General features: G+C 44.0%; 5 protein-coding genes and 1 long non-coding RNA gene across 11 annotated transcripts in view; 1 reads left to right on the plus strand and 5 right to left on the minus strand.

The window, feature by feature from the left end:
- amot (angiomotin) overlaps positions 1-3,184 on the minus strand; it is a 13,973-nt gene extending 10,789 nt beyond the window's left edge. The window contains exon 1 of the mRNA XM_008333487.3: positions 2,596-3,184. The gene's annotated coding sequence lies outside the window, so the exon portion shown is untranslated. The remainder of the gene's footprint in view (positions 1-2,595) is intronic.
- Positions 3,185-4,521: 1,337 nt separating this feature from the next.
- On the plus strand, positions 4,522-13,229 carry tex14 (testis expressed 14, intercellular bridge forming factor). Of its 5 annotated transcripts, none has more exons than XM_025065659.1 (22): positions 4,522-4,721; positions 5,257-5,376; positions 5,507-5,710; positions 5,853-5,967; positions 6,138-6,303; positions 6,524-6,657; positions 6,850-6,928; positions 7,024-7,157; positions 7,248-7,343; positions 7,423-7,546; positions 7,662-7,840; positions 8,169-8,320; positions 8,628-8,818; positions 9,029-9,140; positions 9,782-10,383; positions 10,458-10,503; positions 10,610-10,694; positions 11,025-11,146; positions 11,712-12,029; positions 12,117-12,189; positions 12,379-12,450; positions 12,737-13,229. In XM_025065659.1, the coding sequence occupies exons 3-22, from the start codon at positions 5,584-5,586 to the stop codon at positions 12,765-12,767; spliced, it is 2,958 nt and encodes a 985-aa protein (XP_024921427.1). In that variant the 5' UTR covers positions 4,522-4,721; positions 5,257-5,376; positions 5,507-5,583; the 3' UTR covers positions 12,768-13,229. The 5 variants fall into 5 exon arrangements, with proteins under 5 accessions (XP_024921427.1, XP_024921430.1, XP_024921431.1 ...); XM_025065662.1 differs by having other exon boundaries at positions 12,120-12,189; XM_025065663.1 differs by having other exon boundaries at positions 12,123-12,189.
- LOC112488622 (uncharacterized) lies at positions 8,960-11,806 on the minus strand. The gene is made up of 4 exons (XR_003052906.1): positions 11,659-11,806; positions 11,258-11,393; positions 9,585-9,645; positions 8,960-9,092 (listed from the first exon to the last, which is right to left on the minus strand). It is a non-coding gene; the product is annotated as an uncharacterized LOC112488622 (long non-coding RNA).
- On the minus strand, positions 12,981-16,213 carry ska2 (spindle and kinetochore associated complex subunit 2). Of its 2 annotated transcripts, none has more exons than XM_008333488.3 (7): positions 16,084-16,213; positions 14,580-14,672; positions 14,298-14,474; positions 14,143-14,220; positions 13,910-13,952; positions 13,585-13,711; positions 12,981-13,485 (listed from the first exon to the last, which is right to left on the minus strand). In XM_008333488.3, the coding sequence occupies exons 1-7, from the start codon at positions 16,114-16,116 to the stop codon at positions 13,347-13,349; spliced, it is 690 nt and encodes a 229-aa protein (XP_008331710.1). In that variant the 5' UTR covers positions 16,117-16,213; the 3' UTR covers positions 12,981-13,346. The 2 variants fall into 2 exon arrangements, with proteins under 2 accessions (XP_008331710.1, XP_024921433.1); XM_025065665.1 differs by lacking the exon at positions 16,084-16,213 and adding an exon at positions 15,545-16,055.
- Positions 16,214-16,724: 511 nt separating this feature from the next.
- On the minus strand, positions 16,725-19,482 carry tiprl (TIP41, TOR signaling pathway regulator-like (S. cerevisiae)). Its single transcript, XM_008333492.3, has 8 exons — positions 19,332-19,482; positions 18,632-18,750; positions 18,362-18,541; positions 18,107-18,206; positions 17,900-18,031; positions 17,729-17,824; positions 17,582-17,644; positions 16,725-17,478 (listed from the first exon to the last, which is right to left on the minus strand). The coding sequence occupies exons 2-8, from the start codon at positions 18,733-18,735 to the stop codon at positions 17,362-17,364; spliced, it is 792 nt and encodes a 263-aa protein (XP_008331714.1). The 5' UTR covers positions 18,736-18,750; positions 19,332-19,482; the 3' UTR covers positions 16,725-17,361.
- A 130-nt stretch (positions 19,483-19,612) lies between these two features.
- riox2 (ribosomal oxygenase 2) lies at positions 19,613-22,645 on the minus strand. Its single transcript, XM_008333493.3, is given in 11 exon segments — positions 19,613-19,986; positions 20,071-20,181; positions 20,281-20,369; positions 20,518-20,564; positions 20,566-20,675; positions 20,765-20,867; positions 20,958-21,061; positions 21,244-21,372; positions 21,461-21,580; positions 21,673-22,119; positions 22,572-22,645. Coding segments are annotated over 10 exon segments (1,401 nt in total). The 5' UTR covers positions 22,114-22,119; positions 22,572-22,645; the 3' UTR covers positions 19,613-19,839.
- Positions 22,646-22,699: the final 54 nt, after the last annotated feature.

Below are 22,699 nucleotides of genomic sequence, written 5' to 3' on the forward strand. Positions count from 1 at the left end.
AGGTGGATCTGGCAGACACTCAGTTCTCAGCCACTCCTTCAGGTCTGAACAGAGATATGAGAATTTACTCTGCAAACTGTCCAGGAGATAAAACACTCTCAGGGACCGGACGACCGTTACTTTCACCTGGAGGAAGGGCTCAGGGGCGTGGCCAGAAAATCTCCCTACACTGAAGTCTCTCCTGATCCCAGATCAATCTCCTCAGTCATTGATCAGTTATTGATTTTTTCTCCCCAATTCCCTCCGGTCTACAGGTCCAGGAGTTCCAAGATTCCAAAGTGTTTGTTTAACGTTAGCAAGCCTGCAGCGATACTTCAAGGTGGACTTGGTGTTTCATGGGAATCGAACTCCTGTTGACCTCCTCATGTCAGTGTGGGTCCTCCAGGCCCACTTTACATCTGACACTAACGCCTGTCATACAGTATCCAAACCCTGTTCTGTCAGCAGAAACAGACGAGTTTCCAGAACGTTCCATACTGTAGGTACACACAGTCGGTCCACTGACCTGTCTGTGGATACATGATTATCAACGTGACAGAAAACTGTGTCTGACGCTGCTACAGCTGGGTCTCAGGATGAAATATTCAACTGTACTTCGTCATACCATCGTCAGTAGTAAATGTATCACCAGATCACAGGAAGTCTGGGTATTCCATGGAAGGATACCTGAGTCATCTGTCAGCTCTCAGACCAGATCAATCTAAAGAGAGGAGTTCTACAGAGCTCTTTAAACTACACCTTCTGGATTATTCCGTCCGACTAAATAACCCATGAAGAAAAGATCCCACAGTATTTCCTGCTTTTGAAAGTAAACGCACTCTCTGGCATTCCCTAATCTTTTACGTCAGGAAACAATTTGCAAATCCATTCACTGAGGAACCTTTGTGTTCACAATGGGGTTTAGGCAAGTCAGCAAGCAGGGACTTTGAACAAAAAAAATAGAAATGTGCAAAGCAGATGACAGGAAGTTAGAGAGAAAACGGAGGAGGAGCAGAAGCTGCAGGAAAGTGGTAAAAGTAGAAGGAGAAGTGTTTATATCTGAGAGCAGAGCAGCCAGAGGAATTTCCAGGCTGTGGGTCAAACCCAGGGGCCTCTCTGTCTAATCTGTCCGAGGTTTGTAGTCACACTCGCATATTTCCTACATGAAAATGGGAGACGCTGCGGGGGCCGTCATGACCTCACACAGCCGAGTAAATCCTGCGTCAGCTGAACCCCTTCCTCAGACTGTGAGTCTTCACCTGTGATCGACCGTGACCACGTCAACCCAGTGCAGCTGCTGCTGCTGTTGTTGTTGTTAACAGTCTGACAACAGTCGCTCAAATCAATTGACAGGACGGGCGGCTCAGATAAACACCCCCTCCACCTCAAAAAAAAATCTAAAGATGTTCCACAGGTCAAAGGTCAGCTGGTCATCGTGGACGTATCAGTTAAAAAAAACCAACATAATTATATTGTCTGCAATACAGACGACGTGGAGTCAGTGTTGAATATCAGCAGTAAAAGTGCAGACACTGATGTCACCTCCACCTGGTCCCACTAGTCCACAGAGATAACACTGTGGACTAGTGGGAGCAGAGCACATGGTGACCGACGGGTGGTTAACTGTAGACCTAACCATCAGCCGTCCTCTTCAGATCACTGGACATAAATGAAACCTTTTCTCTGGACGGAGCGGTAGATAAAGATCAGCCGTCCTCTTCAGATCACTAGGCATAAATGAAACCTTTTCTCTGGACGGAGCCAAGACTGAAGAACGTTCTAGTCTTCTGATCAAGTTCACAAATCCTGGGCCCAATCTTGGAGATTTGTTGATTAAAAGATGTCAGATTTAAGCACATACATAAACGGAACGATCAGAATCTGTTGTGGTTAGAATCAAAAATGAACGTGAACGCGTTTCTAGTATTAACTGTCCAGTAGGTGGCAGAACTGAGGTACTGGAGGAGCTGATTGACAGGTTGCAGACCACCACCGACGACAACAACAACAACAACAACAACAACAACAACAGTCTGACAGATGTTTAGAGGCCGTTGACAAACACTGGAAGAACAACAACTTTGACAGAAACGATAAAAACAGAACCTGGTCTGTGTTTCCAGAAGGATGTGGGTCACGTGTCACTCAAAGAACACCAATCACACAGGTGGGAAACTCAGGAATCACGATCTTGGACCTCGGTGGTCTGTCCAGTACCAGTACCACGACCCTCAGGTCAGAATCAACATCCTCAGAGCCAATTCATCATTTTGTAGCTATAAAAAAACCAAAAGCTAGAGGGCACGAGATGAAACATATCACGGTACTGTTTTAACCTACAGGTCACGTTAACAGGAATCTCCCAAATATTTTTTACGAACTACTCGGCCGTAGTACATGGGTAGTATTCGGTTTTTCTTGACCCCAAAAATGTCCCCGAACTCATGGCCTACAAACAAGAATGACCAACTTTCCCACAACTGCACAAAAACCTCGTACTCCGCAGCATCCGCTCTCGATTCTCCAAACATATCGACACATTACATGAAGACGGTGGACACTTTCATGACCAGAGTACCGTATCATTGGCCCGTGTGTGCAGGCGGTCGGTCTTACCTTCTCCCTCACTTTCTCGCTCCTCCAACTCGACCAAACATCCTTTCTCTGATTTTTTTTTCTTTCTCCCTCCTTTCAGACAAACTGAAGCCAATCCGCCAAGTTTCTCCTTCTATTCCAGACCGAACCGCCGCCAACGATCTGTCGAGGATTCAGCGGTGGATTTAAGTCCTTTCCCCGGGAAAAGGAGCTCGTCCTCGGCCGCAAAGTTGGCGTCGCCGTTTGCCGTACATTTCATGTTTAAGTGGAGGAGAAAAGAAGGGAAGCGTCGCTGGAGAAGTTGCAGGAAGCTCCCCCTGCTCTGCAGTATGAGAGGAATGTTCCTCCCCCCTCCCCCTCGATCCTGACATTGGAGGAAAAAGTTTTTGGAGCAGGGAAATCCCTCCTCCTCCTCAACTAACTCCTCTTTCTCCTCCTCCTCTTCTTCTCCTGTCCCTCGCCTCTCAGTGGCCTAATCTGTAAATATTAACTCCAGTGGAAGCACATGTAAAATCACACACATACAGGAGTTTAAATTCGTTTTAAGCGGTGTTTCCAGATCTAAAATGTTGAAGTGTCAGCGGCCGTAAATGATGATCGTAACTTCCCGGTTCACCCCCTGGTGTAAACCAGGCCAATCTGATTAAATAACTTAAAAGTGCGAAAAGAAAAAAAACTGTCTGCTCATCATTATTTACGCTGTGTCGCCACGTGTTTCCTCGTTCGTTGATTGGCTGTGAAGAACCACACGAGATCAGACGCATGAAATGCACGGACCCCGGTGTGAAAATGAACGAATCCATGTCATGAAATGAATCTTCATGATGGGAACATTGTTATTATTATTATTATTATTATTATTATTATTAGTAGTAGTAGTAGTAGTAGTAGTAGTACAGTGTGTACAAATATCGTACACACTATATTCTTGGAGTCTATAAAATGTTGCCATTGTTTTCTATAATTAACCTAACTTTAATTAGTATCTTTTTTAATGACCTTAAAAGTGAAGCTGATTAAACAGTAAAATGATTTATTCTTACTTCACAGACAGAATAACCTGCACCACAATTTAAAACGACTGAGAGTCTTTGAACGCGTCTCAGTGAAAATCCTAGTAAGAACTGCTGTCTTTTTTTTTCACTGTTTATACAACGTTTCATCCAAAACCAACGCAGCTCTTCCTGTATTTTTCCAGAAATTGTACTTTGGAGTACAAATGGTACTTTCCAGTGCTAATGCACCGTCTTGGATCCTGACTTAAAAACACACACAGTCTTAATTGTTTGAAGAAAAACTGTGATCTGTCATTAAAACGGTTTATGGATGACCAAAGTGCTCCAAAAGTGAAGAATCCTTTGGCTGCTAATGCTGGCTGATCTTGTCAACTAAGTTACAGTGATCACTGTTTTAAATCACAACACATGGCACAATAGTGTCCCAGTGTAACCGACATCCGATCAAGTTACTCATGGTGTCGTTAGGCCCACGGCTGTGAGTCATGAAGTGAGTGAGGAAAGAAAAGAAGGAAAAAATGAAAATGACAAAGGCTTTTTGTGAGTGTGGGCCGTTTGCAAATAAAAAAAAAAACCTCAAACTCTTTCCAACAACAGGACACATGACAATTTATTGCTAAAAGCTATATTTTTGAACACTGTGATGTGTGAAGTTGTAAGACGAGACGAGTGTCAATACAGTCACATCCACATGGTGGCAGCAAAGCATTTTGCCCGGCCAATTAAAGTAGGTACTGCAGGCAAACAACACCGCATTGATTAAGATTAATAAATATAAATGACGTGTCCTTAACGGAGAATTATAATTCAAACTAAATCTTTTATTTTGCTTCATTTTTTCTAAATATTTGTGACTGCTGTTCTGGTGTGGTGTCGTAATACTTTAATTTTGTAATGACACTAAAAATGTGATGTTTTTAGTTTCTTTTTAATTGTGATCGTAAAATGAAACTTATATTGCGGCTGGTAATTTATGTATGTATTTATTCTAAAGTGAGTTGTTAGAAGACGATTCTTAAAAGTCCAGAAGCGGGAATAAATCGTCGAGATGACGTCATTAGATTTATAATCAGGACCAGTCCAGGAAAAAATCCCGAATTCGGTTTAAAAAGTGAAGATAACTTTTTGCAGGTGAGTTTATTAGTTGGGTTTTTTTTATGTATAAGTGTATTAAAATTCAATGAGAGTTACTGTGGTATTATTTTCTTATATCTTTAGCTTTGGTTGTGTTTGTTGGTTAGCACCGTTGCGTCTAATTAGCATTAAAGCTAACGTACAAGCTATGCGTTCGGAATTTATTGTTAATGGTGGTAACACGATGCGATCTACTCAATTATTAATTAGTAATTATTACGACTACAGTGTTAATTGACTTTAAAGATATCAACCGTTATCGTTAACCTTATGTTACGTTAACATTGCAGTTGAAGTCATTCATTTAATATGTGTTTGTAGCAGTAGTTTGGAGGTAGAATTTATGACAGGAAGTGCAGTAAATTTAGCATACTTTAGATTCCATTTTGTGGTAAAAAAAAAAAAAGTGAATCACAAAGTTTATGACAGTGGGTCTCACAGAATTTAGCCCACAACTTGATTTGTAACAGATTTTCATGACTGTACAGTGAGGTAAACGAAAAATAATTGCTCTGTTCTCTTTTTTTGGCAGACCAGCCCGTTGATGTAATCATCAAACAATAGTTGTATTTGTTGTTTGAGTCGCTGCCCTTTTCTATCACACATCAATGACTCACTGCCAGCACATAAATACAAAACCATACACTACGAGGTGACTTGAGTCATATGGCAGACAGTTTGTGTTGACTGTTCAGATACTACTTTGAAAAGTGATTGTTAAAAGAGTTCTTTAATGAAGTCCCATTAATAACCATAATCATTTGTTCACACCAAACATTTAGGAAAGCCACCAATACATCAGAAAGTCTGTGACACGCCACCAAAACAACTAGGTGGACTTGGAAAAAAAAACCCCATAATGACTGCACTGTCGTTCCTGTGTCCCGTGGAGGTGGGGGTGGTCACATCAGGAGGACTTAACGCTCTACTGCACAAATACACCTTGGAAGGAAATCTGTCCAAACTGAAGAAACTGCTTCAGACAGGTGTGTAACTTCTGCACTGTATATTTTTATGCAAATTGAACCTTAAGATATTTTAGATTAAATTATACTTTTTGATTATATATAATTCATAAAGCCTTACATTTTCCATCCTGATTCCACTGTGTTCTGTGATGTGTGACAGGTGTCGATGTGGACTGTGTGAATCACCTGGGCCAGACTCCACTGTTCTGTGCTGCTGTTCTGGGTCACCTGAAGGTGACAGAACTGCTTCTGTGTTACGGAGCTGATCCCAACCAGTAAGTGTGGACCTGACATTCACCACAGGCAAAAACTCACATGTTATTGATCAAAGCATATCCTCGCAATTACTAACTGAAATACTCGCTGCCTCTTGTCAGTTCAATGATCATAAATCTACAGTATGTATTAAGATAACAGTTTATTGATAGTACCTACTTCCCTGCAGTCGCTGTGAGGACTGGAGCACTCCACTCCATGCAGGTGTATTCTCCTGTAGTGCTTCTGTGGTGAGTTCTCTGTTGGACGCCGGAGGAGATCTAAGACGCCACGACGCAGAGGGCAGAACTCCTTTTGATTGGCTTAAGATTGTAAGGCAAAGAGACAAGGCTCAGGTGAGTCTGAAATAATGATGTTGACGTGAATTGAACAGATTCCCCCTGTCGCAGGACGGTAGTAGAGTAAGTAGAGGTGTAAAAAAATATTGATATACAGGACGGTAGTAGAGTATAAAGTAGAGGTGTAAAAAAATATTGATATGTCATTTCATGATACTCGACTGGTGTTTTACAGAGAAACATTTATTAACTCTTTATTCTGAAATTGTTTTATCAGATGGTGAACTTTCTGGAAAACTGCATTTCCTGCATGCAGCATCTTTGTACCATGTCATTAACGAAGACCCAGACCAATATGTCAACATCTGTGCTTCTACAACCGGCGTCTTTATTGGATCGTATAAAAACATGGTATGGTAGACCAAAGAACCAGGATGTGACATCATGTTCAATGTTAACAGTTCAGTTAAGTGACTTTGTCCCACACTGAAGTAACACTGTACATGAAAGAACAGTGATTTTAACATCCACATGCTGTGTTTTATTAAGTGATTCATCATCTACTTACCTGATATCATCTCTGAAGTGTTTCTGTTTTTCCAGTGGTTCTGAAATGCAGTACCAAAGAGGGAGAAACCTCAAGTTCTCCTGTACCACAGCTCAGAATCTGGGCTTTGGAAAGGTCCGTCACTGACGATGACAAAAAAAAAAAAAAAGGTGAAGCAACACAGTACAGTGTTTTCTGACCATTACCTGTGCATCACTACACAAACCTAGGTGTGTGAGAACAGGCCGTGCCAGGTGTGGGCTGTACCAGCGTCGATTCCTCTCATCAGTGACTGTCATCTGACGTTGGCTGATGATGGAACTCCCTTCTCTTTCACATGTGGCTCCTTGACCTCACTGACAAGGTCAGATGGTTATAACACCGTGTGTGTTGTGCAGTAAACCACAGATGGAGTGGACCTGGAGGTTATGACACGGCTACGACTGTGTTTTAGTTACAGCTGGAGAGGTTCCAGGGTGACAGTGAAGAAGCTGCTGGACGGCAGTGTCAACTACTTGGACCTTCTGATCTCAGAGCAGGACTACTGCAGGTTAGAGATCAGGATTGACTGAGATTCTGTTATGTAGGTCATTAGGATAGAGTGTGTGTGTGTGTTTGAACGCCTACAGCCAGCTGTTCCATCCACACCTGCTGCAGCTGATGGGAGTGAGTCTGTCTGAAGATCTGCTGAAGACCAGCCTGGTGTTTGAGCCGGTCTCTGATGGCACACTGCACCACCTGCTGCACAACAGGGTAACACATCTGTACCAGGTCACATGCCGTAGAACAGCACTGCATACAGAGACATTTGTCCTCCTCCTCCTCCTCCTCCTCCTCCTCCTCCTCCTTCTCCTTCTTGCTCCTTCAGCGTGTGGAGTTCCCTGTGCTGCCAGAGAAGTGGCTGCTCTCAGTGATGCTGCAGGTTTGTGAAGGGCTGCAGTACCTCCACAGTCATGGTCTGGTGATGAGGGCGCTGTCATCTCACAGTGTGGTCCTGACTGAGCTAACAGTAGCCAAACTAACAGACTTAGGCTTCATGGTCCCCAGGTAGGCAGCAGCGTAACTCTGACTGAGTCATTTATATGTCCCTATTAATGGACCTGTCCTTGAAGTAACCTTTCTGTCTGTCTTTATTATTTTAGAACTTTTGTCTGTTCTGACACTAACTCATTAATACACTCCTTACCTTCTGTTTATTAAAGAAAATACTTCTTAGAGTACTGCAGACATTTTGTCATTTTTATGTTTTCATGTTTTAATAATTAGTGCCTTTAAGTCAACACTGCAGGAAGTAATCCTGTTATTTTCCTGTTTTTATGTGTTTGTAATAAATGTGTATAGTTAATTATAAATGTGTGTGTGTGTGTGTGTACAGCCAAGACAGTCCATGTGTCAGGAGCTACAGACACGTGGCCCTCCCCCTCAGCCTCTGCAGATGGGCTGCACCAGAGGTTGTCAGACAGAAACCCTGCACACAGAAGGCTGACCTCCACAGTTTGTCTGCTCTGATCCAGGAGCTGTACACAGGTGCTTCTGTATTAATGACTGAACCACGCTGGACAAATGTGCTGATTATCACTCTAAAAATATAGGACTTTTTGATTTTATTTTAAATTAAAATACTTTTTTTTACAGACGTAGTTAACTTTGGAGCAGTGGAACAAAAATATTGACCACTTTGGCATTAAAATCATGATGTAAAGAAAGACAATAACGAAAATTAATATAATATAACATTTCCAGTGCCTTTTTTGAAACTACATCTGTCTTTAAGAGTCAAACGTTTTTTGATAAATACCGACATTATTTTGGGATTTAACCTTTGATGTTTCAGACACTGAACCGTGGGGTGCTATGAGCCTGGACATGATTAAAAAAGCAGTGGATGGCGGCCAGTGTTTGGCAGCAGACAAAGACATTCCACAGCCCTACTTTGATGTGGTCGTGAAAGGCCTGCAGTGGCTCCCACAGGAGCGCACGTACGGCCTGGAGCACCTGTGTCAGATACTGCAACAGGATATCAAGGTGTGTCCGACTGTATGTGCCGCAGTGTCAGTGTCATGTACATGTCACCTCAAACCCAGAGGAACACGACGACCACCCTGGTCAGACCCGGTGATAACACACTGTGAAACAGGCAGCAGCTGGCTGATGAATCTGCTCTCTCTTTTCCTCTGACCTCAAGAAGTTACTGGAAATGAGTATGAATCACTTGTTTATATCTCTGAAAAACAGAGGCTGTCTCTGGAGGATCAGCTGGCCAGGAGGCTGAGCGCTTATCCAGAACCAGATCTGGGGCCTGGGATCACAAGACGACAGAGAAAAGTTGGAAAACCACTACAGAGCGGTACAGACCACAACACACAAACACACGTCAGTGTTTACTGTAAAGGCTGAGCAGCCAAACAGAACCTGCATTCATGATACAGGCCCTACTGATACTGATGTGTGAGCAGCAGATTAAACAGACAGAGCAGTGGTGTGTATTAACATGATAACGATACCAGAGCAACAATACGATATACTGTAATATACTGTGACAGTATAGGCATGTCAATATAATATATTGAGTGTTTTTCCCCCAGTGTAGCTGTAGTTGATCCTAGTAAAGACTCAGTGCTGTTCCATCTGAACATCAGGAATATTTGATAAAAAAATCAATACACTGATGACTGAGGAGATTGATACGGGATCATGAGAGGAAATATTGCGATATATTCAGTGTATGGATACTTTCTTACACCTCTAGTACAGAGCGTATTAAAGACCAAGTAGAGAAAGTACTTCGTACCTGAGAGACAGTTTTAGTCTTTGAGACGATCAGTCGGCAGGAAGGTCTTCAAAAGTCTCTCCTGTAAAGACGAGGGCAGTGAGTATTTGACAGATCGTGTAGGAATATGTTTTGATTCATGTCAGTTAGTAGACAACATTTCTGTAGATCGTTTTAAATGATTTTAAAACACCGTTAAAACGGCCTGCGTGTCTCAGTTGTTTTCAGAGATTTAGAGCAGGAGGACTTTGAGTCTGAGGACAGATGGAGACACGTGGACGGACTGATGTATGTGAAGAAGCAGAAAGAAGGAAGAGATTGTGTTAAAGACTGTTACACAGACACACCCTCCACAGAGGAGACTGAGACAGAGACGGAGACGGAGGTGGAAGTGAAGCTGCCTCAGACTCCTGTGGATCAGCTGATCAACACTCTGGTGGTCGACCTCAAAGTGTCTCAGGAGCTGCTGAAACAGGCCAACTGGAGCCTGGACAGTTTGGAGGGGGATCAACCTAAACCACTGAGGAGGCTCAGAGAGGGGCCTGCCACAGCACCCTCTAGTGGCTCCTCTAGGTCACCCCTCTCTAGTCCTGCAGTTGGACCACCCTCAGAGCAGTACAGTCTCTCACCACAAAGACAGGACTGGACAAAGAACCTGAAGGTTCAGCTCCAGACCAGAGACTGGAGGCTGCTGGACCATGGGGAGCTGGACCAGTGGCTGAGTCATTATCCACCTGAAACACTGCAGAACTCTGAGCAGGACCAGCTGCTCCAGATCCCTTCACAGTCAGTACAAACTGACCAGAGCTTCAAGCTGCAGGTGCTGCTCATACCAGAACTCAGAACCATCAGAACCAGCACCTTCAAACACATTAGTCTTGTCTTGTCTTTCAGATGTTTCAGACCTGCAGATCTGCACCTCCCAGTTCTGACAGCACCAGTAAGAACTTGTTTTTTAACACGTAACTGAAAATGTGTAGGAATAATAAAAGTAAACTACGATTTCATGTTTTTCATGTTTGAATTGTGACGTCGTCTTTTCCCAGAATATGAAAATGGTCCAGATCCCTGTGAGGAAACACGTGTGGACAACAGTGGAACACACACACTGTACACAGCCAACACTCACATGTGAGGACAGACGGAACATCTTTATGTTCCTCTGGGTTTGGTTCCTAACAGGGAGTCTCTCCAGTATCAGAGTATCACTGGTACTCACTGGTACTCACTGGTACTCACTGGTACTCACTGGTACTTCAGACCAGAAGAGAAATAACATCATATATAATTATCAGCAAAAGATCTATGGAATAAAAACCTAAATAAGTATTTATTTAAGTGCCATGTTTTATATCAATAATAAGAAAATATTTACTGTACTCTTTATTTTTACTCTGTTTTATGAAGTAATCTGTCCTACATCATCTTCTTATCTGTGTGTGTGTGTGTGTGTGTGTGTAGGTCTCCATCAGACTGGTGTGTACTGGCTGAACTCTCCAGCATCACATGCTCCCCAACAGAGCCTGAGGACAAACTCAGCAGCAGACCCCCCCCTCCCTGTAACAGTACTCCACGTCCTCCAGGTGAATGAGTGTAAAAAGCTGCACTTCAGGTTTTTATAAAAAAGAAAAAGAAAAAACCTCCAGTACTGTAGACCATACTGTGGAGAACAACGGAGTATCTGTGAGTATCACCTGATGAAGTAGTACTTTAAGTACACTCTGTCTGCCTCTGTCACGTTTCCTCGGTAGTTAGAGTCCAAATTCCAAGGTTGCTGGTTCGATTCCACCTTGTCCCAAATCCAGGGTTGGAGAATGTCAGGAAGAGAATCTGGTTAAAAAACATCACAGATCACTGCTCTATTGATACTTATCATTTTTTACATTGTTTTAAATGCATTTCCACTGCAGCTGACCAGCTGTGAAGTCGGTGTCATATTGGTACTAAACGTTTGTTCAAAAACAGATGGGTTCAACTCAGGGTCCCAACCCATCCTGGAAAACCTGGAGACCCTTGAAAACATTTGTCTTTTGTCGGAGTTGTGTCTCTGTGAAACAGATTGTCTTTTGTCGGAGTTGTGTCTCTGTTTGTTTACCTCACAGCAGCTCTTCTTCTTCTTCTTCTTCTTCTTCCTCGTCATCTCTTCAGCGCTGACACACACACACACACAGACAGGTGTGGAGGCCACGTCTCAGCCTCCAGCTCTCACAGCAGACTCCGTCCTCAGTCTTCAGGGAGTCTTCACGGCTGGTCAGGAGGACAGTGAGGACCAACAGGAGCGAAGCCCCAGGTGTCCAGATGAGAGCAGCAGAGAGACGGAGGTTGAAACTGACGTCAAGGAAAAAGAAGAGTTTGAGAAAATGAACAACGAGTTACATGACGTTCTTCAGGAGGAGGATGTTGGTGAAATAGACGGAGGAGAGAGGAGTGAGGACGTGAGGCAGGACTGGGGGGAGTCACAGAGGGGTGAGGAAAATTCATCAACATCATAAAACACTTTCCACCAAATTTAATTTAATTTTTATATTTGAATACTAATTTGTTCTGTTGGCCCAGAAGAAGAAGAAGAGTTCAGAGACTCTCTGAAGCCACTGGACAGTTCTGTTTGGTCAGATGACACCAACAGGTGAGAAACAGTACTGCACACAGTTCACAGAATATAAAGGTCACAGTGTGAATGAGTGGATCAGAACTGGACCTTCACTGAACCGGTGCCTCACTAATCTCAGTCTTCATGTTAGTAAATACTTAAACACAGTAGAAGACTTTTCCTGGATGACTCACTGTTTAATGAAGAACACTTCCTGTTTCTCAGAGCTCACGCCACCCTTGATGAAGTCCTGCAGCAGCTTGTTGTGAACAGATCGACACACAGGCCTGGGCTGAGGTGAGAACCAGAACCACACAGAACAGACATGCTCCGTGGTTAAGGAAGCACAAGGTCTGGAAGGTTTCAGGTTCGAATCCACAGGCTGCCAAGTTACTACTGAGCATGGCACTGTCTTTTAAAAAGATATTGTGTTTAGGATTTTCTAAACAGAGTTGATTTAATTATCACATAAATGAGTTGCTTCAGGTTTTGTTACAGGTTTGTCTGTAGAATTGAGAACATTTATTATTAGAGTTCTGTTCTGTTTTAACGATGACAGTTTGATCTCTCTGTTTTATTGCAGGACATTTGTAGGAGAAACAGACTCTGAATGAACCAAACAACAGGAAACGAAGAGTTAGGGTTGAAAAATGATGTTAGTGTTCAGAAAGAGCTGTTCTGATTCAACCACCGTTCAGTGTGAGTTCTCTTTAACAGCTGTTGACGTTGACGTTTGTTGTTCCGAGGAGTGGAACCTGTGAACAGGTTCAGGTGTCACTCCAGTTTCATGACGATCATCTGAATTAAACGCAGACAGACCAAAACTGTTTGCAGTTTGAGTCTTTATTTACAGTTAGTATGACTTTAAATATATACAGAATTATCTTCACCACAGCCCACGGGGTTCAAGGTCAGGGTCGGGGTCGCCCTCTGGTCACTGATGAAGTCCAGTTGTACAAAGTTCAAATAGTTCAGCGTCTCTGACCCTTTGTTGAAGACATGGAACTTTTCTTTCCCTTTGTCCCTGCTGGCAGCCATGAGGATGAAGAAAGAAGTCACACTTCCTCTAAATGGAACAATCACACAGCGGTGGAGAAGAATCTGATGTGGACCTGTGTTTCCTCTGTGAGCTCCGCTCTGACAACCCTGATGGATCTGTGAACGCATGTCTTTTTACAACAGCCATCTCATCCTCAGGCTCCGCCTCCCTTCACCAGACGAACTTGACCTTTTCTGTCCTGCTCCACTAAAGACAGATGCTGCAGGAGGCGCAGCTTGGAATCACTGACCTTCATCTTCAAACTCTTCATCTTCTGCACACTGAGCGCTCCGCTGTAGAAGTCGGACCAGAGGGAAGAAAACCACATTTAATGTTGGACACCAGTGAGCTTCAGTGTAGCCTCGACTCTGGTCTACGCCCAGGTCTCTAACCTGTTGGTGCTGAAGTGCTGCTGAAGCTGCCTGTAGAAGACGTTGAGGTCGGCCAGCTGGATGTTGGAGCGCATGATGGAAGGAACGGTCTTCAACATGGCTTCACTCACTTCATCATAGTCACTGCCTGTGAAACAGATACATATAAACTAGTGGTGTAAAAAAGTGTCTTCAGATGTTTGGCTGTTGAATGAATGTTTAAATAATGGGTGTTCAGAAAAAAAACATTTAATTGGTCTAGGGCTGTGAACCAATTAAAAGATTTTTTAATTGGTCTAGGGCTGTGAACCAATCAAAACCTTAAAAAAGAGACAGACAGACTCACTGGGAGACTGCTGGTGTTCAGGAGCTGCTACAGCAGGGGGCGCCTGTTAGAAGAACATGTATACATGTTAATGAATGACCAGTGTGACTGTCCATGGAAGACCAAGACAACATGTCCACAGTCTACAGACTGGACCAGAGGAAAAGAAACAGTGACGTTATCCACAACAACCACAGGAGGGCAGTATCACAGCTGCGTGTCTGTAGTAAACATGTCAGTGTTGAAGGTCCGACCTGTGCTGTGGTCTGACACGGAGCTGAGGCCAGGAACAGTTCTGCTGCCGCTCTCTCTGGTTCTGTCAGTGGTTCAACCTGCCGTTTCACCAGAACAGACATCAGTAAGAGGTACTGACATGTTGTTACAGACTCTGTGTGTGCTGTTCCTTCACCTCCACGTCAGCCGTCTGCTGGAACCGTTGGACCAGCTTCATGGCCCCTTCCATGTTGCTCCTGATGGAGTCCATGGACTCCTTCTGTACGGCTGCTATCTCCTTCACCTGGGAGCACAGAGCTGCGTGTTTGGCCTTCAGGGCCCTGAGCCTCTCCATCACCACGGCTGGGTTCTCCTGCACAGACACATGCAGCCCTGAAGGTTAATGTATTTGACTTCTCCACCTGAGCTGGACAGATGTTTCAGTCTGGATTAATGACGACTGGTCGTCTTCAATCACCTCTGCAGCACATCCATTCTCTGCTGTAGTGTTGATGAAGTCCAGCCTCAGACGCTTCTCCATGTACTCCAGGTCAGCCTGGGACTTCTGGAACTGAACAGACAACGTTTTAGAAGTTTCCATAAAAAAGAAAACCTGCGCTCCGTCTAACTTCCCATAAAAAGTCTGAGTTCCAGACGCCACAATCAACAACATGGAAAATCTGGTAAAAGTCCTCCTTCAACGGACAGGACCATCATCGAAGCCTGCCCCCCAGTTTGGGAACCACTGGTCTACAGCAGTAATGTTGCGTCATCTTAGAGGATCACATGTTAAACCAGAAACAGAAAGTTCCGGACAGAACGCAGCAGCTGGTCTCTGCTGTTGTCAGTTGCTTTGACAATACTATTGCACTGCTAAATGTTGTCAAACAGTAGTGCAATGAAGTCAGAGCATCTGCTAACAGCTAAAGCTTCTCCATCTGTCAATCATGGAACCTTCAAAAGTTCAAAAAAGTCTTTGTGAGCACAGAAGAGAACTGTTTCAAAGCTAACATCTGAGGAAAGACATGTAGAAATATGATTATGATGCAGTATTGTGTGTTTATTCATTTTAAGTTTAAATAAGAACAGTTTGTTTCATATTTCATTAGTCCCCAGAGGAAGGTGTTGGTATTACAGCTGCTCCTGCACTAACGCTGAAGAAATGGGAAAAAATAATAATTACAAAATACCAAACATAATTATACTCACAGCTATACATGGTGTCTAATGTACATGTGAAGTTAGCATGTTTAATGAGCTCAGCTAAAGTGAAAAACTATTTTATAGTTTATGGCCTGATGTACGAACACAGGTTTATAAAACGTATAAACCTAAACATGAAGATAATCCGAATAAACCCAGATTAATACGTTTTTAATCTGTTTTAAATAACACAAAAACATAGTTTTAACACATTGTTTACCTAGTTGTACTTATACTTACACATTAAACGCGTTTCGACTCGACTTCCTCCTTTTTGTCCAGCGTAAGCACCGGTACCGTAACACTTCTAAACAGGGCGCACGTACTGTATTTCCATGCCATCTCTTTTTAACCGATGACATTTTCCAAGTGACGTAAACTTCCTTCAACGCTCCCTTATATATATATTCTGTTTTTGCAGTCGTGTGTAAAAGTGACCCGCAGTCAAACGTGATAACGTTTACGGACGTTAAAACAAAACATCGAGAATCTTTACGATTCAGGGTAAAGATTAAAGAATGTTACGATAATTATTGTATTGATTGGGAAAATCAAGGATCGACGATATCTGCCGTATGTTCGTCTCCCTCAGCTGAAAATGTTTACTGAAAACATTCCAACGTCAAACTCGATGTGACACCGTTGCGGCGATACTTGTCAGGAACCAAATCATCGGTATCGAAAACCATATAGCTCTCGATGTTCTGGTAATCATCAGGCACCGGTGTCGATCATTTAAATACAGAATACACTCAAATATATCATTTTTATGCTCTTACCATCGCCTCGAGCTTGTCAACAGTTGCCTCCATATTGAATAGTTTTCAGTCTGAGACGCGGTCTCGGATTGGTTTAGCTCTCAGAAACGAAGGCCGTTCATTGGTCAAGCGTAATGCAACCGCACGCGCCGCGTCGCTGCCATTAAGAAACCAGAGTCAGGGTTTTGATTCTTCGACTACAATTTTATTAACATAGTCGATCGTAAACCAACACAAATCGAGCTTAACATCAATTATAAGAAAAACGATTTTTTTATGTCCGATATTAATGTTTTTTGCGACGCTAATAAAAGAGGACACACGTTGAAAATAGCGAATAGTTGGATAAAATCGATAAACCTAGAAAAGTTCAAATTTCTTCCGAGTCCAGTCAAGAGCTCTGGTACTTTTAAAATCATCGAACTTTATTTTTAGTGCACTTTTACAATGGCACCAGCAGATGGTAGTGTTGTGCTGCTCCACAAAAGCTGTTGGACATGATTAAAAACAGGTTAACCATATTAACTTCTATGGTCTGTATATTTATCTAATATTTTCAACTTAACGGTTTATTGACTGAATATATCTGTTTTTGTATTTTACTGTGATGCGTGACGTGAGGGTGACGTTAAGGTGTGACGAAACAAACAGCCAATCTACAATTACACAAAGAAAACGTTTAATTAGCCTCCTGGTACATATATTCACAGATCCTAGAGGTCACTGTAGGAATTACGCTGTATATACACAAATGTGCTGGATGTTGTTCTAGGTTCTTTTTCTTAAAAAATATTTCGCTAAACATTAACTTGATGATCATGATGACAACAAACCTCAATTAAAGTGAAAACTGCTGCTGAGGGGAGCAGACTAAGGTTTCCTCAAAGTACTGTTAAAGTATTGTTAAAGTACCACGTGAACAGTGAATATTGATGCTCGGTGAATGTGCTCTGAACGAAATCTTCAGTGCTCTGTTTTTCAGACAGGAAGTTGTTTTAGATGAGACTGCGTTTAACCAGACGCTGCGACTCATCGGTAAAAAACTGAATATTCTGAAGAAAAAAAGAACAAAACATGGATTTTTTTTTTTTAAATATGAAACTATGAAGTGGACTCTGGAGTTCACATGACTGGACCTGTGGTCACATGACAGAACCCTGTGGTCATTCCTCATCACTGTCTTTGTGTCTGTCAATCACACAGGGTGATTAAAAAAGATGACATTAATGTTGTGTTATTGTTGCAGAGTTTAAGGATGGAGTCAAAAGACTTTTGAATCCTGTTTCCACACGGACTCCATCATGGACAGATGTCTGCAGTCGTCACAGGAAACTCCAGCTTCTCAGACACCGTCAGCTTCAGGGACAGATGCTGCGCGATCTCATTAGGATCAGTGTACAAGGCTGCTGGAACTCGCTGACGACAAGGAAGAGAAACAGTTCAACATCACAGAGAAATCAGCAACACGGCAGCAGCTGTGACTGAGGGACCACCTCAGACCGTCATCTTCTCTGCTCACCTTCAGCTCTGATATTTGGTTCTCCCTCGTGCTGAACTCTCGTAGCATGTAGTTCATTCCAGCCTGGACGGAAACACAGAACCACAGGTCATCACCACAGACGTTAGTGTGTCGTTACTCTGCCAACGATCTCACCGTGGAACTGACCTCGTGATAAAGACGGGTGTCATTAATCCTGATCAGAACGCCGTCCACTCGCAGGAAGAAACGGAGCAGCAGGAAGAAGCTGGTGGGCATCACCCTCTACAGGACAGACCCCAACGTTAATGTCAGGCTGCAGTAACAACACCACCGTGCTACAGACACGTCGTCACTCACAATCTTGACACTGATCATGGAAACTCCGTGGTCGTGGAGCTCGTCCTCAAACAGCAGAACCTCATCGAAGAACATGATCTGCTCCCGAGCCTTCAGCTTCTCCATGTCGATGCGTTCTGTGGTTTCGCTCACCTTCAGAGGAGAGGAGGAGCTGCTCAGAGCGTTCACTGCCAACAGCTGTCACACCGTTCTCCAGTCTCAGCCTACCTTCATCTGTGTTTCCTCTCCTATCAAGGTTCCTCTGTAGTCCGTGGTGTAGGTCCAGTCGTAGGGTTTCACCACTTCTTTGGAGTGTTCTGACTCAGCTCTGGGACCAGATCACAGATTCATGGTCAAAAAATGTTGAACCAACAACGTACAATGTGTTTCAACCTTAAAGAGTAGACAAATAAAGGCCACGCTCCTCATTTTGGTTCTCCTCCACATCTTTAGTCTCTCTGTGGATCATAGCACCACCCTCACCTGCTCTCCTGCCACTCCTGAGCACAGGCCACCTTCACAGCGTCCTCCATGTTGTTGACTCTCCTGAGGGCATCGATGGCGTTGAACTCGATGCCGTAGCCGTCGGTGTGTTGGATACGGAGAACGTTGTCTCCAAACAGCATCTCTGGAAGGGACGGAAGTTTCATCTCCCCCCCCAACCTGCAGGTGGCACAACAAACACCGTGTTTCAGGTATGAACTGATGTCACATCTGAACACTGTAGCTCTGAGCTGCTGTACTACGTCTCACCGTTCAATGTCCTTGGATTTCATGATGTGGTTTTTGGCAGCAGTAACTTTCCATGGTCCAAACGCGAAGTCCTGTTTACTGCTCTTGAAACTATGTGAAAACATCGTGGATGGAAAAGCCTGAAGAGAAAACACCGTGATGATCGTGGCCATGTTCACTTCACTGTTGGTGATGCTCCAGCTACACAACCCCCCCTGCCCCCCCTCCCGTCCGCCCCTGTCCAACACGGACGGAGTTAAAATATCGACGAATATAATTTGCAAGAAAGGCAGCTTTTAGTTTCTAATTTAAGAGATTGTTTTCAGTTGTAAATTTAGTAAATATATACAACTGAAAACCATCTCTGAACAGGTGTAAACGCGTCTGTATAAACACGATGATGCTAGTCTGCGACCTAGAAAATATCTGGAAAAATGATACGAAAATGAAACGATTCTATAGATTTAGTAATATATAATGTATATAAAATAAATATATATAATATATACTTACTGCTCCTCATTTATTTATACCTATTTAAATATAGTTACTGCTCCCCATTTATTTACAGAAGTAAAAGGTAACGCTGTTTTTTTTTTTACTATTTTTTCTCGAGTGTCGTCACAATTACGTCGCCGATTTAAAGTAGCCGCTACACATTAGCATTAACTGTGCTACGGTACAAAATCAAACCCAAATGAAGAAATATAACTCTGTTTACCGGGTGTTTTGTTGTCAACCGTCTCTAACATCCATGTCATGGAGGAGATTTGGTGCACGGACAAACCCGTCCGGCCGCGTCCGCGCCTGTCGCTCCGTGGTTCCTCTTCTTCTTCTTCCTCTCTAAAGCGTCACGTGATGTCACTTTGTCTTAAAGTTCAAGGTCAGCTTTATTGTCAATACCTTCACATGTACAGAACATACAGAGGTATCGAAATTACGTTCCTCGCCTTCCGGCGTACCTTTTGTCGTGTTACAAGTTAAACGAAACTCACAGAAGAGTTCAACTTAAGTCGGTGTTTATTTCTGGAACCGTTGTTGACGGACATGAGCACAAAACTGTTTTTAAAGTCACGTTAGGAATAAAAAAAATAACTTTTTTGCTGAAACTTACAGGTGAGCACCAGAAACATTTCCCCCATAATGACAACAAACTTCTGCACAGAAAGTTTATTTAGCAGAAAACAATTCCATGCATTTTTTTTCCAAAATAAAACCAGGATGAATTTCTATAGAACGTCCAGCAGACTCTCACTCCACAGAGCCAGGGCCAGGCTGACCTGAGCCTCCGGAGTCGGCAGCTGGAGCTCCGACACCGGCAGCGACCAATGGAGCTGACGGAGCGCAGGGAGGTGGGACACAGGGAACTTCAGGCCCTGGAGGAGGAAGAAAAAAAAAAAAAACATTCTCATTAACCTCACGGTCAACAATAATTTAAAAATGATCTTCCACCATCTTACCCCAGAGACGTCAGGCTCCTCCCCCTCATCGTCAGCTCCACCCATCATGTGACGCTGTCTGTTATTTTTCAACGAGTGTAAAACAAAAACCACCAGTTCTGTGGCCTCGTCCTAAAACACACACACACAGATTTGAATGCTGGTTCCGATACACTGACCTCGAACCCCCCCCCTCCCACCCCTCCCCCCACTCTCTGAGCTGTGACTCACCGTCTTCTCTTGACTGGACTCCACTGTTATCATCACATGGTCTCTGTCTCTGAAACACACCTGGTCCTCCAGACCAGGAATCTTCTCTGCTGTGAAACAGAAGAAGAAGAAGGTGTAAAGTACTGCCGTTCAGAAGTACACGTACACGTACACGTACACGTCAAGGTGTAAAATACTCCAGTTCAGAAGTACATGTACATAGTACACAGTACACAGTACACAGTACACAGTACTCACATGGCGTGAGCTCCTGCTGGCCGTACGGTGGCCGGCGGGTCATGAGGACTCTTCATGTGGGTGGAGCGGACCTCCAGACCTCCTCGCTCCAGTCGATCAGCCAGAGATCTGAGGCTGGAGACCAGACGTCTGCTGGAGTCGCCACCGTCACCTCCGCCCTGGACATGAACACATACGGAGGTCAGAGTGAGCGGCGGGGGGTGAAGGTCAGTCAGGGTCTCAGACTCAGACTCAGAGTGTGTTTTACCAGCAGGAGTTTCCTGGACACGCCCTCTCTCAGGCTGACATCAGTCCTGCTGCTGTCATAGAGCATGCTGGGAAATGTGTCCAAGAGCAAATCTCCCCATGACCTGAGAGGTGAACAGAGGTCAGAGGTCAGGTCAGCTCTCTCTCACACCGACCTGTTGTTGTTGTTGACCTGACTGACTGTCGTGTCTCACATCCTCTGGTAGGTGCTTAGGGTCAGGTGGGTGGAGTGTTCTACGCCCGCTGGAGTGCTGGCCTGGTGTATGGTTCCTCTGGGGAAGTACAGAAGATCTCCGGCCTGCAGTGAGACAGAAAAGACGAAGGAAATTGTCAACAATCTGACGATACGTACACTGTGAGACGTTTCCCCCCAGTGTAGCTGTGGTCCAGTGTGATCCTAGTCTGAACATCAGTTCCTAACACTGGAACAGAGGGATCTACATCTGGAATCACCAACAGTCGGTCAGTGAGGAGCTGCACCTTCAGTAGGATCTGGTGCGTCGGGCGTCCGATCCTGTCCTCCGACTCCACGCTGTACTCTGCCGACAGCGGGACCGTGGGCTCGTAGAGACGCCACTGTTTCTGTCCCTCCAGCTGCAGAATGAACACCTGCACAGAAAGACCAGGAAATGACATCACACACACAGACACGGATGACTCGTCACGGTTCCCGTCGTCGGTTCCCACGGTCCTGTACCTCCACGTCGTCGTAGTGGGCCGGCAGACCCTGAGACTCCTGTGGGGTGATGTAGACGTTGGAGCCGACCAGAGCTCCGAAGAAGGACTCCAGCTTCTCCTGGATCCTCCAGAGTTCATCCTGACCACAGACAACAGGGCGTGGGGGGGTGGGAGGAGTTAGATATATATTTATGATATATTTGGTTCAGATCTTCAGGTTTGTTTCTCCACCTTGAACCTCTGAGGCTGGTGGAATTGAACCGTCGCCTTGTTCCCATGAAACAACTTGTGGAGAATTCCACTCTTCACCCGTCCTTCCTTGTTGAGGACTTTCTTTTTGCCGTTGACGCAGCGAACCACGTTGACGTCCCTGTAGAACTCCAGGCCCTCGGAACACAGGGCCGGCAGGTCGGAGAGCTGGAACAAGGTCTGGTAGTAGGAGGAGGTGCTGGAGTCGGATCTCTGCAGATGGAGAGGTTTCTTCTCCCAGTACTCCTGGAAGAACTGCTCTGCTCCCATTGGCTGAATGAGGCTCTGGAACAGACTGTCAGGACTGTGGAAGCTCAGAGGAGACGCGGCGTCGCTCTGCTGAACTCTGACCTGTTTCTGTGGGAGCGCCTCCTCATGGCTGCTCCTCCTCTTTGCTGATTTTGTTTTACTGGTCTTTGGCATTTTCACCTGAGGGTGAGGAGGGGGGGGGGGCATCATTGTGATGTCACATGACCAGGGTAAAAAGAAAGTATCAAGTTGTCAACTTTATACTTAATTTAAAGAAAATACATCGGCACAAAAGCGGTTAATATGAGTAAAATACTCTTTAAAAATAATCCAAATATATAATTTATATCATTTTATAATAAAATATATAATATCACATAATATTTTAAATAACTCGATTTCTTAAATATTTGAACAGCTACATGAATTTATAGCAACTCGCCACTGGATGTCGCCCTAGTTGCACATGGGGATATTTCCGAACCTTCCGAAGACAAACTGGGCTGAAATATTACAGATGACGTATCGACGTCACACCGACAGCTCACAGACGACTAACTGTTCGTTTTAGTTCCATATTAAACTCATTATGGTTCGTAGGTTCAGAAAACAACCACAAAAGTCTGCCTCACCTCCTCTGCTTCAGCTGGGAACCAACTCCATGTAACACCACGTGACCCGAGTTTTGTGTTTGCTCAAATATGTCCGACTGGAAACATCAACATCAGAAATAGTTCAATTTGATTTACAAAAATAAATG

Source organism: Cynoglossus semilaevis, chromosome 19, assembly GCF_000523025.1.
Source record: "Cynoglossus semilaevis isolate Cse_v1.0 chromosome 19, Cse_v1.0, whole genome shotgun sequence".
Classification (NCBI taxonomy): Eukaryota; Metazoa; Chordata; class Actinopteri; order Pleuronectiformes; family Cynoglossidae; genus Cynoglossus; species Cynoglossus semilaevis.